Source organism: Prionailurus bengalensis, chromosome B4, assembly GCF_016509475.1.
Source record: "Prionailurus bengalensis isolate Pbe53 chromosome B4, Fcat_Pben_1.1_paternal_pri, whole genome shotgun sequence".
NCBI classification, from domain to species: Eukaryota; Metazoa; Chordata; class Mammalia; order Carnivora; family Felidae; genus Prionailurus; species Prionailurus bengalensis.
Genome location: NC_057358.1, coordinates 78,636,780 through 78,651,434, shown reverse-complemented (window position 1 = coordinate 78,651,434; position 14,655 = coordinate 78,636,780). Strand labels below are relative to the sequence as shown.

The 14,655-nt window shown below is 54.4% G+C and overlaps 1 protein-coding gene across 1 annotated transcript; it reads left to right on the top strand.

Annotated features, from left to right (window-relative positions):
* Positions 1–2,234: 2,234 nt before the first annotated feature.
* Positions 2,235–14,190, top strand: KRT82 (keratin 82). The gene is made up of 9 exons (XM_043563996.1): positions 2,235–2,676; positions 4,654–4,862; positions 7,151–7,211; positions 7,893–7,988; positions 8,346–8,510; positions 10,273–10,398; positions 11,932–12,152; positions 12,375–12,406; positions 12,955–14,190. The coding sequence occupies exons 1-9, from the start codon at positions 2,272–2,274 to the stop codon at positions 13,194–13,196; spliced, it is 1,557 nt and encodes a 518-aa protein (XP_043419931.1). The 5' UTR covers positions 2,235–2,271; the 3' UTR covers positions 13,197–14,190.
* Positions 14,191–14,655: the final 465 nt, after the last annotated feature.

Genomic DNA, 14,655 nt, shown 5'->3' with positions numbered 1-14,655 from the left:
CTTCCCAATACCTGCCACGTATTCAAGACCAAAATGCATTCCAAAAGCAGGCAGGGACTGGCTGCCAGCTGTAGACATGAAGACAGGAGAGAAAAAAGTCACCCCGCTCTGATCGTCTCAAACCCTTCTGAACTGCCTGCTCCCCATGCCTGCCTATTTCCTAAAATCGCTTCAATAAAGTGTCACCGAGCTCTCTAGGTCTTGGTGGAGTCTGCGTCCTATCTCACATTCTGGGCAACATTGGACCTGGTGTTATCCTGGAGCACTTGCCTTCCACCCACAACAAATCCAGGGAAGCATCCTACTCTCTGTTCCCAAGCTCTGGTCCTGGGCTCCAGGGAACCCAATGCATCATGGCAACATACTCTGGTCTACCTAGGGGTGGAGGGGGAAGGCTCTCCAGCCTGGCTTCTTGGTGTCTCCAGCACTGTCTCCTGGGCCCACCTCTGGGACTCTTACCCGAGGGTGGAATGGGAATCCCCTTTTTCTGACATCATGCAACAAGACCCTCTCCACCCCACCTCTGCCTCCCACCATTGCCCACAGCCCCTTGTTATACCCCTGACATCCCCAAGCCCTGCTTGCCCTCCGCAGCACTCTAGGACCCAAAGTTAAGACTATGAAAAAAGGAACTGTATGAAATGTCACAGTTAAACCAAAACTGTGGGGTCCCAATCTCCTAATTTACAGGTGGAACCAGGAAGTCATAAGCATATTGGCAGGAGCCTCCATTCTTTTTTTAAATGTTTATTTATTGTGAGAGAGAGAGCACATGTGGGGAAGAGACACAGAGAGAAGGAGAGAGAAAATCCCAAGCAGACTCCATGCTGTCAACACAGAGCCCCCATGAGGGGCTTGAACTCACAAACTGAGATCATGACCTGAACCGAAATCAAGAGTGGGACACTTAATTGACTGAGCCACCCAGGTGCCCCAGGAGACCTCCATTCTTAACCAGGCTTCTCTCCACCAGAGCAGCAGAGCATGGTGATGTCAGAAAGAATAGGATCGAATCCCAGCTTACCACAGATAAGCTGTGTGGTTTGGGGTACTTTAATTAAGTCCTTTAATCACTCGGCTCCTTACTTTCGTCATCAGTAAGGCAGAAACTGCTTCACGACGTCATCATACAATTAAATGAGATAATGGATGTAAGGCTTATGGTGGTCCCAGCACACAGGAAGCACCCAATAAGTTGCTATTATTATTATTGGCTTGATTTTGACCTGGAGAACAGCCAGTGAGGGAGGGAAAGACAGCTGGCCCCAGCGGAGGTCTCACTGATGGAACTGACAGAAAGGGAGGAAGGAAGAGAATCGGGGGGCATTTCAAACATCTCCAAAGAGCTGTGACCTGGGTGCTGGGGAGAAAGCCTGTATCCCGCATACACCTGAACAATTCCTGAGGGCAACAAATGTCCCCAGAAATGTCCTCAGGCCAGAGCAGACTCCGTCTACCTCAGGGAGGCCAGGGACGGGGTGAGGAGAAAAGGCAAAAGAGTAGTGACACAATAGTATTGATCTGATGGTTGACCACAATGCGTCCTTGAGGGCCCAGAGATTCTTGGGGAGAGATCCCTTCCTCTCCCCTCCTCAAACACAAAGCATCTCCTCTGGAGTCCCCTGTAGGCTTTTTTTTTTTTTTTTTAACTAAATGAGCCCAAAGACAAGAGTCAATGTCAGGAGCCCTCGTGGCACTGAGTCGGAACCAGTACCCGCCTGGCCTGAGCCTGTTTGTGGAGGCTTCTCCCACCCCAAATCCTCCCTCCCAGAAAGCCTCTAGGATCACCTAGGAGCCCATGATGAGCCTTGCACATCAGCAGAGAAGCAGAAAAGCAGCCTTGGAGAAATAGAGCATCCCCAAACATAGTTAATTTGGCCTCTAGTCCTGGGACAACCGGAGGGTATAATTCATCCCCCACATATACCATGAAGTGACGTAAAGTCCCAACTCTCCCTTTCCTTGAGGCTGAGCCACCCAATATGCCCACCATCTGGCTGGCTGGCCCCTTTCATCACCCCCATAAACGAGGAAAGGGGACACCAGCACTGCCCACTGGCTCCCTCCCTTTGCTCTCTGCTACCCTAATTATCCACCTTGGTACTTAGCTGCTGCCAACAGCCCAAGCTTATAAACCTGTTAATGGTGGTTTGGGCTTTGACCCTGCCCAGCCCTCCATCTCCCACCAAATAAAAGGGCAGAAGCTGGGCTGACTTGGTAACTCGCACCACCCGCTCTCCGGGCCAGCCACCTCTCTGCCTCTGTCCCGCCATGTCGTGCCGCTCCTTCCAGCAGGGCTCCAGGTGTGGCAGCCGGAGCTTCAGCTCGTGCTCAGCTGTCCTTCCCCGGATGGTCACCCACTACGCAGTGAGCCAGGGGCCGTGCCGGCCCGGGGGTGGGGGGGGCCTCCGTGCCCTGGGCTGCCTGGGCTCCCGGAGTCTGTGCAACGTGGGCTTCGGGAGGCCCCGGGTCGCCTCCAGGTGTGGCCTGCCTGGCTTCGGCTACCGCACGGGGGCCGCCTGTGGGCCCTCAGCCTGCATCGCCCCCGTCACCATCAACGAGAGCCTGCTGGTCCCGCTCGAGCTGGAGATCGACCCGGCCGTGCAGAGGGTGAAGAGGGATGAGAAGGAGCAGATCAAGTGCCTGAATAGCCGCTTTGCATCCTTCATCAACAAGGTAATAGGCAGGCCCCACACTCTGGGGCTGTGGGATGCAGAGAGCACCTTGTGTCGGGTCCAGGCAGGCAGGGACAGACCAGTGATGGAGAATCCACAGTTGATTGATTGGCTCTCCTGAACTGTATGACCGCTAATCGTTGAAAGCTGCTTACATCAGGCTCAGCACTAGACATCTCTGCCTGCTCGCTCGTTCTTTTTTCACGATGTCATTTCTCTCTCTGAATATTATCTGGTAACATCACCAAGGCTGCCTGAGGTCAGACTACAAGAGGAACTTCCAAACAATACAGATACTGAAAAGAAAAACCAAGGAGGTAGATGAGGCTTTAACAATAGAGCCACCTTCTGGGGCACGTGGGTGGCCCAGTCGGTTAGCCATCTGACTTCGCCTTAGGGCATGATCTCCCAGTTCATGGGTTCAAGCCCCGTCTTGGGCTCTGTGCTGACAGCTCCGAGCCTGGAGCCTGCTTTGGATTCTGTGTCTCACTCTCTTTCTGTCCCTCCCCTGCTCACACTCTGTGTGTGTGTGTCTCTCTCTCTCTCACACTCTCTCTTAAAAATAAATAAACATAAAATTTACGAAAAATACAAGAGAGCTGTCCTCTGAGTGCCTGAGCTGGCACGAGACCCTTGGGCCTGGATTTACCACCAGCAAAGGCCCAGGGTTGAGGAGAAGACGGAGAAGTCAGAGCTGGGAACACAGGGAGCTAGCTGTCACCAAAGCCTTGTCTCTTTCGTCCTCAAAGCCACAGCTCTAGAAGACTACAGGGAATAATGGTGTGCTGCCTTTGAAAGGCACTGAACTGACCAAGTGGAAGTTCATGCAGCTGCCTCCGTACCTGTCCGCATACCCCAGGGAGGCTCTCGGGATGAAGATACATGCCAGGGGCTGAGCCAGCATTTCTGCTGACCCCAACGTGTAGGGCAAAGAATCCTGGGTCAGCAGTTGGGAGGCCAGGGCCCTGGTGTCGGCCCTACTCCCGCCTGACCCCAAGGCCCCGTGCAAACCTCTCACTTCCCAGCCTCAGGGCCCTTGCTGCCCAGCAGGGAAGGGGGCCATGATGGTGGAGAATCAAAGGTGGTAATACACATAAAAGTGCTCCAAAAAGAAACTTATTTCAGTAAATGGGAACTGTTACACTTACAGTTTTATCTTTAAAGCTCCTTAGGTTCTGGGCTCTGAGCTTCAGCAACATCACTCTACCTTCTGTAGGTCCGGTGACCAGAAGTAGGGCAACATTTCTTCCTCTGCAGGTTTCTTTTGAGGATTGGATGTCGTGTGCCCTCTGCCAACGGCTAATGGGGTGGCAGTGATCAGCTCACCCAGCTCCTACTAATCTTGGTTTCCAAGCCACCGAAAGGGAGAAGCTGGGCCAGCAGATCTCCCCATTGCTGTGACAAGGATACTTTTTGGATGCAGCCACGCAGGGTGCAGCAGAGTCGGGGAAAAGAGCTTAGAGCCCTAGAACGAAGCCTTTAATCTGACCTCCCTGAGTGCCCCTGGGCTGTGACCAAAGAAAGCCTGAACTCCGAAGCATAATGTCACCAGCGGACATTAGTAGGAAGATTTCTGAAGTGCTTCCCATATACAATACCAAGCAGGAAGCTTAGGGCCAGGATGTCTCGGCCAAGGTTACCAGGCTAGTGGGAGATAGGCAGGCAGGGCTGGAAGGGGGAGCTGTCCCAGGCCTCTTGAGACAGTAGCCCTCCCATGACAATATGCAACCCCTGGGTGGAAGGTGGGGGGAGGGGGTCCCATAAGCTCCCCGAGGCAGGGGAGAGATGGAGATATGCTGTGGTGCCAGTCTACACGGGGAGCCTCATCTGGAAATGTTAGCACACTGGCAGCAGTGTGTTGGGAGTAAGAGCACACGCTGATCCCACCGCCCTTCCACCCCACCACCACCGTTTACTGTCTCCCGGCCATGGTCCCCAGGCTCCCTGCTCTCCAGTGACAGCCTGTTCTTGGCGACAGGTGCGATTCCTGGAGCAGAAGAACAAGCTGCTGGAGACCAAGTGGAACTTCATGCAGCAACAGAGGTGCTGCCAGAGCAACATAGAGCCCATCTTCGAGAACTACATCAGTGCCCTGCGGAGGCAGCTGGACTTTGTGGCGGGGGACCGGGCCAGGTTAGAGTCAGAGCTCGGCAGCCTGCAGGACGCGCTGGAAAGCTACAAGAAAAAGTGAGTATGGCCCACTTTCACCCTGCCAGGGGACCTGGAGCAAGCTACATAAACCACCTGGGCCTCAGTTTCCCCATCTACAAGATGAGAAGCCTAAAGCTTAGTTGATTAGGTGGAGGAACAGTGCAGTGGATAAGACAGGCAGGACATTTAGACACGGCAGAAGCTCTGAAATGGTGTTTGCCTTCACCACCCTTCCCGCCACCTTCCCTCAGTTAGGCCCTCCTCACGTCTATGTGATACAAGCTCTTTCTCCTGCCTTCTTCCCGCGTTTCAGGGCTCTGTTCTACCACTCGTCCTGCCTTATCTTCCATCAGTCCCCGTTCAGATCCGGAACTACTTCTTATTCCCCGAACAGGCCCCCAAACCCTCTTCCCTCCAAACTTTTCCTCCCGCTGTCCCTTCCCCCTGATAGGCCCCTCTCGGCATCTCTTCGGACCACATCCAAGCTAACGCAGCCCACAGTTCCTCTCGCTCCCTGACGCTCAGCTCCCGGACTTCCTGCCCAGAGCTGGAAGCCACCACCCATTGGGGCTCCACGTCCCCAGTTCTTGTGGTCAAGGTTATGTAGACCTGCTACACTTGCCCTCCCTGAGGGCAGCTCCTGGCCTGACTCACAGGAGAAGGCAGCTGAGAAGCAGATGTTAATTAAGGGTTTGCAGGCTACTAGGTCCAATGCCCGCAAGAGGCTTGAGGCCCAGATAAACTGCCTCACGGGTCCTAGGTGGGTCTATCCAGGTCCAGGGTCCCATGGGACCACATGTTGGCGGGGGGGGGGGGGGGGTGGGGTTTGAGAGAGACACATTTCCATAGACAAGAGGCAGTGAAAATACGCTCAGAGCAATGGTTCCTAAGGGATGTGGATCAGTGGAACGGAGCCACATGGGGGACACTTGTGCTACAAGTGTCAGTCATATGCTTACTTGGTGCCAGACACTGTGCTGAGCTGGCTCCTTCCCTCACGATACCCCAGTCCGGCACAGACCCCCATGCACCCCCACCCACAGCAACAACAGGGTACAGGGCAGAAAGAGAGAGGAATACCCAGAGAGTGAGAGAGCAGGCAGGGCCCAGGGAAGCTTCCCGGAGAAGGTGCCATTTGCTTGGGGCCTTGATGAAGTTTCATTCCAGTTGGGTCTTCCAAAAGGGGAGTCCAAAGTAGACCCTAGGGAAGGGGAAGGGACAGGAGCAGGTGACAGGAGGGCCAGAGTGTGCCAAGTGACACAGGACAACTCAAGCAGACTGTGACAGGTGGGACATGGCAAGGCCAGCCCTCTCAGCAAGAGCAGTGCCTTTCTCGGTGGGTAAGACACAAGATGGTCAGGAGACATGGTTTGCATCACAGGATGAAGACTTTGGATTGGGAAGGTGGGGAAGCATAGGAGGAGTTAAATGGTGTTAACTCACAGCAGCTCTATGAAGCCGCACAAGTGTTCCTCTCTTGCTGTACATGATGAATGCGAGGCACCAAGAGGCCAAGTCCCTTACCCCAAATCACATGACTAGCACCTGACTGAGCTGGGGCTCACACCCAGGCAGCAGGCTCCAGCTTCCGGTGGCCCTGCTAAGGCCGAGCTCTGCCACCAAAAGGAAGGATGGGCGTCAGGAAGCAATGTGAAGCTTTTAATGGATCAATGTCGCTCATCAGACTGAGTCATTCCAGCCAGACTGAACCTAACCCTGATTCCACTGCCCAGGGGAGCACTGAGTGGGCGAGGAGCTCCCTGGGAACCTAGAGGAAAAGGTCAGGCTGTCTCTCCAGCTCTGGTAAGTGGGTCATTGCTACCTCTGCAAATGAGCTGCAGGTAGAGGCAAGGCTCCGAACTCTCCTGGAGGGGAGGGGCCCCGGGTCGGCTGCGATTTCAGTGACTGTAGCCAACCCTCAGAACAACTCAGAGAGGACAGCAGAACCAGCAGCAGACAGCCCACTCTGCACCACCTTCCCAGAGGAAACAACTCTGGGACGAAGTGGGCTTCCTTAGCAGCAAGATAGAATGCAGGTAGCCTTAAGAAGGACTTCCCAGAAGATGACTGATCATAGGAACAGGCTACTGGGGAGCAGGGAAGGAAGTAAACATGCAAAGTGGCTAAAAAGAGGCTATGATGACAACCATCTGTCCTGAGTGGCTGGAAGAGCCAGAGGTGTCCAGTGACGGGGACTGGACCTGGCAGTTCCTTAGGGGATTAAGCCAGTGAGAGGCAGATCTGTCCCAAAGGCCCCCTCCCTCAGGCTGGATGCCCAGGAGGCTTCCGAACGGCCCCAAGACAGACTAAAACATTTCTTCCAGGTACGAAGAGGAGCTCTCCTTGCGGCCTTGTGCTGAGAACGAGTTTGTCGCCTTGAAGAAGGTGAGGAAGGGCGGCACAGGGAGAGAGAAGGCCCCCGGAGCTGGCCCAGCCGGCCTTGCCACACTTGGCCCCTGACCATGTCCAAACATGCCTGCAGCCCACCCACCCACCCCCAACAGGGTCTCTCATCCCTCAGCCCCTGGGGGCCATCCCCATTGACCCTGGGAAAGAGGAAGGCCAGCCCCCGCCCACTTCTTACAGAAGGGCAGCGATTGACCTGGCCTCCACCTCCCAACTCATGGGGGTCCAACCTGGTTAAGGGTTGTGTCTACACCTGCCCAAGAAGCTGGAGATATGGCGAATGCCAAATCAAATGCAAAACAAGAACTCTGCCTCTAACCACAAAAGATAAAAACAATAGCAATGGTTTTTCAGACAGATGCCTAGGTACTTTATGGCCCATGCCCTGCACGGTGGGCTTTGAGAAGCTGCATTCAGGGCTCCTTCAAAATGCACTCCCTCAAATCCTTCACCCTCAGGGTGCCGGGCCCAGGCATGGGGTTCTGGGACTGGGGCCCCTCCCCCTATCCTTGGCTCTGTCACCTTTTCACTTCCACGTGGGCCTACACATGGATCCCACAATGCCACCAGCTTGCCTGGGAGGTGGCCCAGTCGGTGGAGGGGGTGGCCTTCCCATGTTCCCCCGGCCCCAGGTTATGGCTATCACTGCTCTGGCCGCAGGACGTGGACACAGCCTTCCTGATAAAGGCTGATCTGGAGACCAACGTGGAGGCTCTGCTCCAGGAGATCGACTTCCTGAAAGGCCTGTATGAAGAGGTACCCGCAGCCCCGCTGCCCGCAGGTGCTCAGTCAGGGCCAGTTCCGTGGGCAGGACAGAGTAGGGGAGCTCCAGCAGGGACGGCCCCGGGCTAGCTGACTCCAAAGTAAGATGGGGAGAAATCAAGCAGACAGCTTGTGAGACCCCCAGAAGACACAGGGCTCAGACCTTGGCTCTTGGGTCTACGTAACTAGAAGGGGGACAAGGAACAGGTCGGTGATAGAAGGCTTGGGACAGCCTTTCAAAGGGCTGTGCAAATCTGCTATGGGAGGATCAGAGTTGCTTCCACCTTTCCCCCGCCCCCACCTTTATCCTCAAAACGCTCACACACTCCCATCTGGGGACCCCACCCCCAGGAGATCTACCTGCTGCAGTCTCAGATCTCAGAGACCTCCGTCACCGTGAAGATGGACAACAGCCGGGAGCTGGATGTGGATGGCATCGTGGCCGAGATCAAGGCCCAGTATGATGACATCGCCAGCCGCAGCAAAGCCGAAGCCGAGGCCTGGTACCAGAGCCGGGTGAGGCCCGGGCAGGGCGAGGCCGGGGGGTGGGGCTGGGGGACCCCAGACCCCCTCTCCCCCAGGAAGTGAGTGAGGAGATAATGAAGGCAGAGGGAACCCCATAAACCCAGTTCCTGTTGTTCCTGCCAGGCCCCAGGCCAGGGCCCTGCAGAACGCGTGGGAGGGGACCCCACAGACAGCCCAGGCCTGTCATCAGGTGTCAGCGCACCCCAGCTTTACCCACCCACGGACCTACTGCAATGTTCCTCTAAGCAGCATTCAAGAAACGCTAATTGGCAATGACTGCAAAGAGGGGCTGTGGGCACTAATGGCAGGGCAGGAGCCATCATTAAGGCAGCCCCAGACTTAGGGAATTAGGGGCTGGCTGGGAGGGAAGGGGATGCTCCCAAGGGCAACTTGACTTCACAAATATTTTCATGTCTGTCTCACCTGCCCTGTCTGAGAAAGGCACCACACACTCATTCACTCATTTATTCATCCAGTAACTTCATTGCCACGCACTGTTCTAGATGCTGGATTCCAGCAGAAAACAGAATAGACAGCAATCCCTGCCTTCATGTCACATTCATCCCAGAGGCAGGGGCGGGGTGGCAGGTGCAGACAAGAAATGAGGTGAATAAGTACAGTGGATGTATGTTAGATGGTGACGTGTGCCATGGCGTTACTGAGGCATGTGGCACCAGGATGATGCTAAGAGTCACACCATCCCTGTCCTCAAAGAGGTTACAGAAATAGACCATCCATAGGTGACACGGGGGCTCTATGTTGCCATCAGGGACACAAGCTCCTTCTAGCTTTTTATGCTGCCACCCTTAACATGGCTTTAATCCTCATGGTTGCCTCATGTCCCAAGAAGGCTGCTGTAGTGCTAACTTCACATGTTCATTCCAAGGAGGAAAAAGCACACAGGGCAAAAGAAGCATGCTGAATGAGTCATCTCCCACTTTAAACAGCTTTCCTGGAAGTATTACCCATAGAATTCATTATGAAAGGGCCAAGAAATATTCTCTTATCTGGGCTCACTGCCACCCCAAACAAAAGGAGAGTTCTTCCTGAAGAAGAGGAGAGTGGATATTTTTTAGACAGCTGCGGGCTTTGTCACAACAGCCAAACAACAAAAGAGCCAAAGGAGAGTGATATGTGCTTATCACTTGTTTTGCCTTCTCTATGCAAAATGCTCCCATCCATTATGTGCAGACAATCTAAAGTTGGCTGCTTTTTTAATCTATAGATGTAGTTGATAAGACATTATTCAGAAATTGAACTCAGAGTTGCATAGGTTTAAAAAAAAAATGTTAAGCCAAAGTAGGAAGTAATATTGCATTTCGTCTTCAATTGTTTTGAAGGAGAATAGACAAAGGTACTCACCCTGGTGGTCTGTCCTCACTCCCAGATGTGTTAGGCATCCCAGGCTGAGCACAGAAACCCCTTCTCAGGTCCAGAGGGAAATCTAATAGGGAAGGAGCCCTCAGCAGACCCCCAGGGCGGGGGGAAGATGAGCCACAGAACAGCTAAAGAGAGAAAAGGAGAGCTTGGAGAAGCATTTAATAAGGCTGAAGGTCCAGGGCTGGGGAAGGAAATAAGGAGAAGCCCAGAAAAGGGCCAGAAATGGAAAAAGGAATGGGGGAGAGAGCAAGCATAAGAATCCAGAGAGCCCTGAGCTAGGAAACCACTGGAGAGACTCAGGACAGTGAGAAGGGGGGCTGTGAGGCGCTACAGGGTGGGCGTTGTGGCGTTCTGACCTCCCCGGTCCCGGCAGTATGAGGAGCTGCGGCTGACAGCGGGGACCCACTGTGACAATCTCCGCAACCGTAAGAACGAGATCCTGGAAATGAACAAGCTGATCCAGCGGCTTCAGCAAGAAACTGAGACCGTGAAAGCCCAGGTGAGGCCAGAAAGATCTTGTTTCGAGAACCCCATTAGAGGCTGCCCTGCCGGCTGGTCGGTTGGGGGGGGGGGTCCGCTCTCCCTGGGAGCATCTCAAAGAGGCCATGAACTTGTGCTGCCCTCGCTTAAGAGGGAACAAGCCCTTTCCACGAAAGCTGACCGACAGCAGGAACAGCCTCGGGAAAGAGCGAGATCCCAGCATAGGCTAGGCAGCCTTCGGTCACAGATGAAATAGCAAGGGTGCTTCACTAGATGGGGGCTTAGAAGAGATGCTCGCCATGGCCCCTCCCTACCCAAAGGCTCCAGTCCTAGGATCCTACAATTCATGACTCCCAGGAGTCCATACACGTGGCCCCACTCCATTCTCCTAGGCTGGTGAAGACCAGCCAGACACTCCAAATCTATTAGCCTCTAAGAATTTTCTCGGATCTCCTTGAGGTGTTATAGATGGAACTGGCCTCAGTTCTCTGGAGTTCAGCTGTCACAATCCTAAGACGAAACGCACAGCAGCTATGAATCTGGCACATCACCATGACTGAGAAGGAAACCTCCCTCCTCCTCCTGTGTGTCCCTTTTACTGTCACATTACTCCCACATGCATGAAGTTGCTCTCACAGCCAATTCAGCCACCCCAGCTGGTGCCCAACAGTTCCATTCAACTCTGACACTACCTACCTGGAGAGAGGGTCAGATCCCACAGGGTTAGGGCTCAGTCCCACACAGCTGCCCTTGTTTCAGATGCCAATCGTGGGTCCAGGTGGTCCCCTGTGCTTCTGATCCATCAGCTGTAACTCGGAGGTTCCCATGACCCCCTCTTCAGGTTCCATGCATTTGCTAGAGTGGCTCACAGAACTCAAGAAAACAGCTTGCTTATGTTTAGCAGTTGGTATAAAAGGATATGATAAAGAATACAGATGAGCATCCAGAGGGAAGAGACACACAGGGCAAGGGAGGGAGGCGGGAAGGATCCAGAGCTTCCGTGCCCCTCTCTGGGCACGTGATGCTCCCTATACCTCCTCATGTACACCAACCTGGAAGCTGCGTGAACCCCATACTTCGGGGACTTTTATGGAAGCCTCCTCTCGTAAGCATGATCCATTATTAACTGCATTTCCAGCCCCTCTCCCTTCTCCAGTGAAGGCAGGGGGGAGTGGGGCTGGAAATTCTAAGCGTCTAATCATGGCTTGGTCTTTCTGGTGACCAACCCCCTATCTAGGAGCCATCCAGGACCCACCCAGAGTCACCTCATTAGAACAAAAGACATTGCTCTCATCCAGGAATTCCAAGGGACTCGGGAATTCTGTGTCAGAACCAAGGGTCAAAGACCAAGTATTAGAACAAAAGATGTTCCTAATGCTCTTATCACGTGGGAAATTGCGAGGATTTAGGAGTTTTGCACCAGGAACTGGGGCAGAGACCAATACACATATGTTTTATTATCTCACAATGGCCATGTTCTCCCTGTCCTTCTGAGAGTCAGCCTCAGGCTCCAGGGGCCCCCAGTAATGCCTTTCTGTGCCCGTTCCCCCAGCGCTGCAAGCTGGAGGCCGCGGTGACCCAGGCAGAGCAGCAGGGCGAGGCGGCCCTCAGTGACGCCAAGTGCAAGCTGGCAGGGCTGGAGGAGGCCTTGCAGAAGGCCAAGCAGGATATGGCCTGCCTGCTCAAGGAGTACCAGGAGGTGATGAACTCCAAGCTGGGCCTGGACATCGAGATCGCCACCTACAGGCGGCTGCTGGAGGGAGAGGAGCACAGGTTAGTCAAGGCGAAGCACCGAGGACGACGTGTTCCCTGCCCTCTGGTCGCTGGGCCTACGATTGCGCGTCCTGCTAGTCAGGGAACATCCGAGACAGTGCATAATCCACAGGCCCTCCTCCTTAACATTGTCCACAGTGGGGGCAGGAGAAGGGTGCCCCACATTCATTGACCTTGTTCTCTGTGATGCAGTGACCTTGTGCCTTCTTCTTTCCACTCCAGGCTGTGTGAAGGCATTGGGCCGGTGAATATCTGTGAGTAGACCAGCACTCCCGTGGGGCTCTGGGGTTGTAGGGGCTGATCAACCCAACAAGGACAGACCACTGTCCTGCCCAGACTTCAGCATGCCTCCCCCACCCCCAAGGAAGGGCTCTGTCTGCCAGGAGCTCCTGGGCGGACGGAGAAGCTCTACTTCAGGGCTGTCCAAGTCTTCGGGAGTCAGAAGTAGGAGCTGATATGCAGCAGGGCCTCGGTGCTTTGGGGCCCAGACTCTGCCAGGAACCATCATGACAAGGAGACGCCTCTATGGAGGAAATAGTTCTGAAGCAGGCTCAGACAAGTAGAAACTGACAGCATGAAGTGGAGGCCAAGGTTTTGGGAAACGAGGAGAGGCAGAAGGGGGGGCAGAAGGGGAAGAGGCAGAAGGCTAAGCACTTTTTATGGCTAGAGTGGGAAGTCAGTGGCTGGCACGGGGGTGTCCTTATTGGTGAGTGGCAGCAGGTGGGGGGCGTGGCCTGGTCTAAGGCAACGCCCTTCCAGCCGCCCAGTGTAGGACCCTGAGCATCCCTCTCTGTTCCCACAGCCGTGAGCAGCTCCAAAGGTGCAGTCCTCTACGAGCCGTGTGTGGTCAACACACCCGTGCTGAGGACCGAATACTGCCCGGGGGGCACCAGTGTCTTCAAGAGCAGTGGGGGCTGCAGCGTCGTGGGCACCGGTGAACTCTACATCCCCTGCGAGCCCCAGGGGCTACTGGGCTGTGTGATCGGGAGGAGTTCTGGCATGAAGCTGGGGGCTGGGTGTGGCTCCTCCCGCCACAAGTGTTAGCATTGCCCCAGAAGCTGCAAGCCCAGTGACAGGGCGCTAGCCCCCAGCCTGGATGTTGTCCACCGATCAGCTGAAGACAAGGATATTCCTAAACCCTTTCCTGTATTGACCACACGTTTCCCTCCTGTTTTCACACTGGGAGCCGCCCCTCGGGTATCTTTAAGAGTCACCTTTCACTTGGCTATGTGCAGACCCTGAGCTAGGCCTTGGGGGTGGACACATTAAAGTTCTGCTTTGTGGACTATCCCCTGGAAGATTCCCTACAAAGCCAGTCTCCCACCCCCTACCCCTGGAACTTCCCCACCTCCCTTACCTCTGGCTCTCACGCACTTAAGAAAAGAGAACTTCTTTTAACCCCCAGCTAACACATGCACTATGGCAATTATCAAAAAGAGGCACCCCCAATCTCCCATTCTGAATTCCAAAGCCAAGTGCCAGCATTTCAGGATCACTCCAGACCTGTCAACAGTTCTCTCTGGTACACAGAATCAAGAGGGGGTTCTTTAGGGCAGTAGATTTACCTGCCTGTGTGTGCTAAACTCACACTATGAAAATACATTTTTTCCTGAACCGCATCGGCAGCTGATGGGTGGGGAAATGTCTAGAACAAGGGCAAGGGAACAAGGAATACTTACTAGACGGAGAGAGTCAAGACCTCTTGACTTGACAAGAGTCAAGGACAAGCCCTTCCCCCACCTTCTGTATATAGCCCTCCCCCCCACCACCCCATCTACCTCTAGTCCTGCTCCTTCTCCCCTTAGGTCCTCTTGCTTTGGGTCTGTTATAAATGGGTTTTCCTGGCTACAGTGATGTGGGGCTGCCCAGAAACTTGGAGGCTTTGGCTCAGGGGCTGTCACAAGGGGTTGTGCTGACCCCCTCTCCCCAGAGGCCCCTAGTGCTGCATCGGGCAGTAGCATCACCCATCTAGGGAGCCACCACCTCTGCCATGAGCCTCTGGGTTTGTCTGTTCCCAATAAATGGACTGTTCACAGGCGGCAGGAATCAGGATTATTCCCCTTGCCTTGTGGGGTACGAGAAGGCTGAAGGGGAACCAATGAGCAGCCTTTGGGGTCTGGGTGCTGGGAGGCTTGGGAGTGGAAACCAAGGCTATTATACAAACGGAAAAGCTACCTATGAATAATTTGTGAGTAGCCTGTGGAATAAAGGTGGATCCACACAAATCACATTTAAAACCGGCATATCCCACCCTTATAGACTGTGAGTCACTTGCCTTGTTGAAAACCATGGCCTTATGCAGATAGGCTTCCTCACCACATGGTCACCTGCACACCTCCTAGAGAAAGCCTGTGGGCCCCCTATCACAGCTACACTCAGTGGCCTCCAAGCCTTGGGCTGTGTGCCCCGCCCCATCCTGGACCAGTCTCTGTGCAGATCAAGTGATGGCCTGGGGACAGCAGTGCGGATGGGCAGTAGCCCACCCAGTGGGGAGGACCCCCTA

What these genes read in the sequence shown, in the direction of transcription:
- KRT82 (XM_043563996.1), top strand. Translation starts at nt 2,272, where the DNA reads ATGTCGTGCCGCTCCTTCCAGCAGGGCTCCAGGTGTGGCAGCCGGAGC. An exon ending in CTGAGACCGTGAAAGCCCAG is followed by an intron (nt 10,399 to 11,931) that starts GTGAGGCCAGAA and finishes CCGTTCCCCCAG; the next exon opens with CGCTGCAAGCTGGAGGCCGC. An exon ending in CTGGAGGGAGAGGAGCACAG is followed by an intron (nt 12,153 to 12,374) that starts GTTAGTCAAGGC and finishes TTTCCACTCCAG; the next exon opens with GCTGTGTGAAGGCATTGGGC.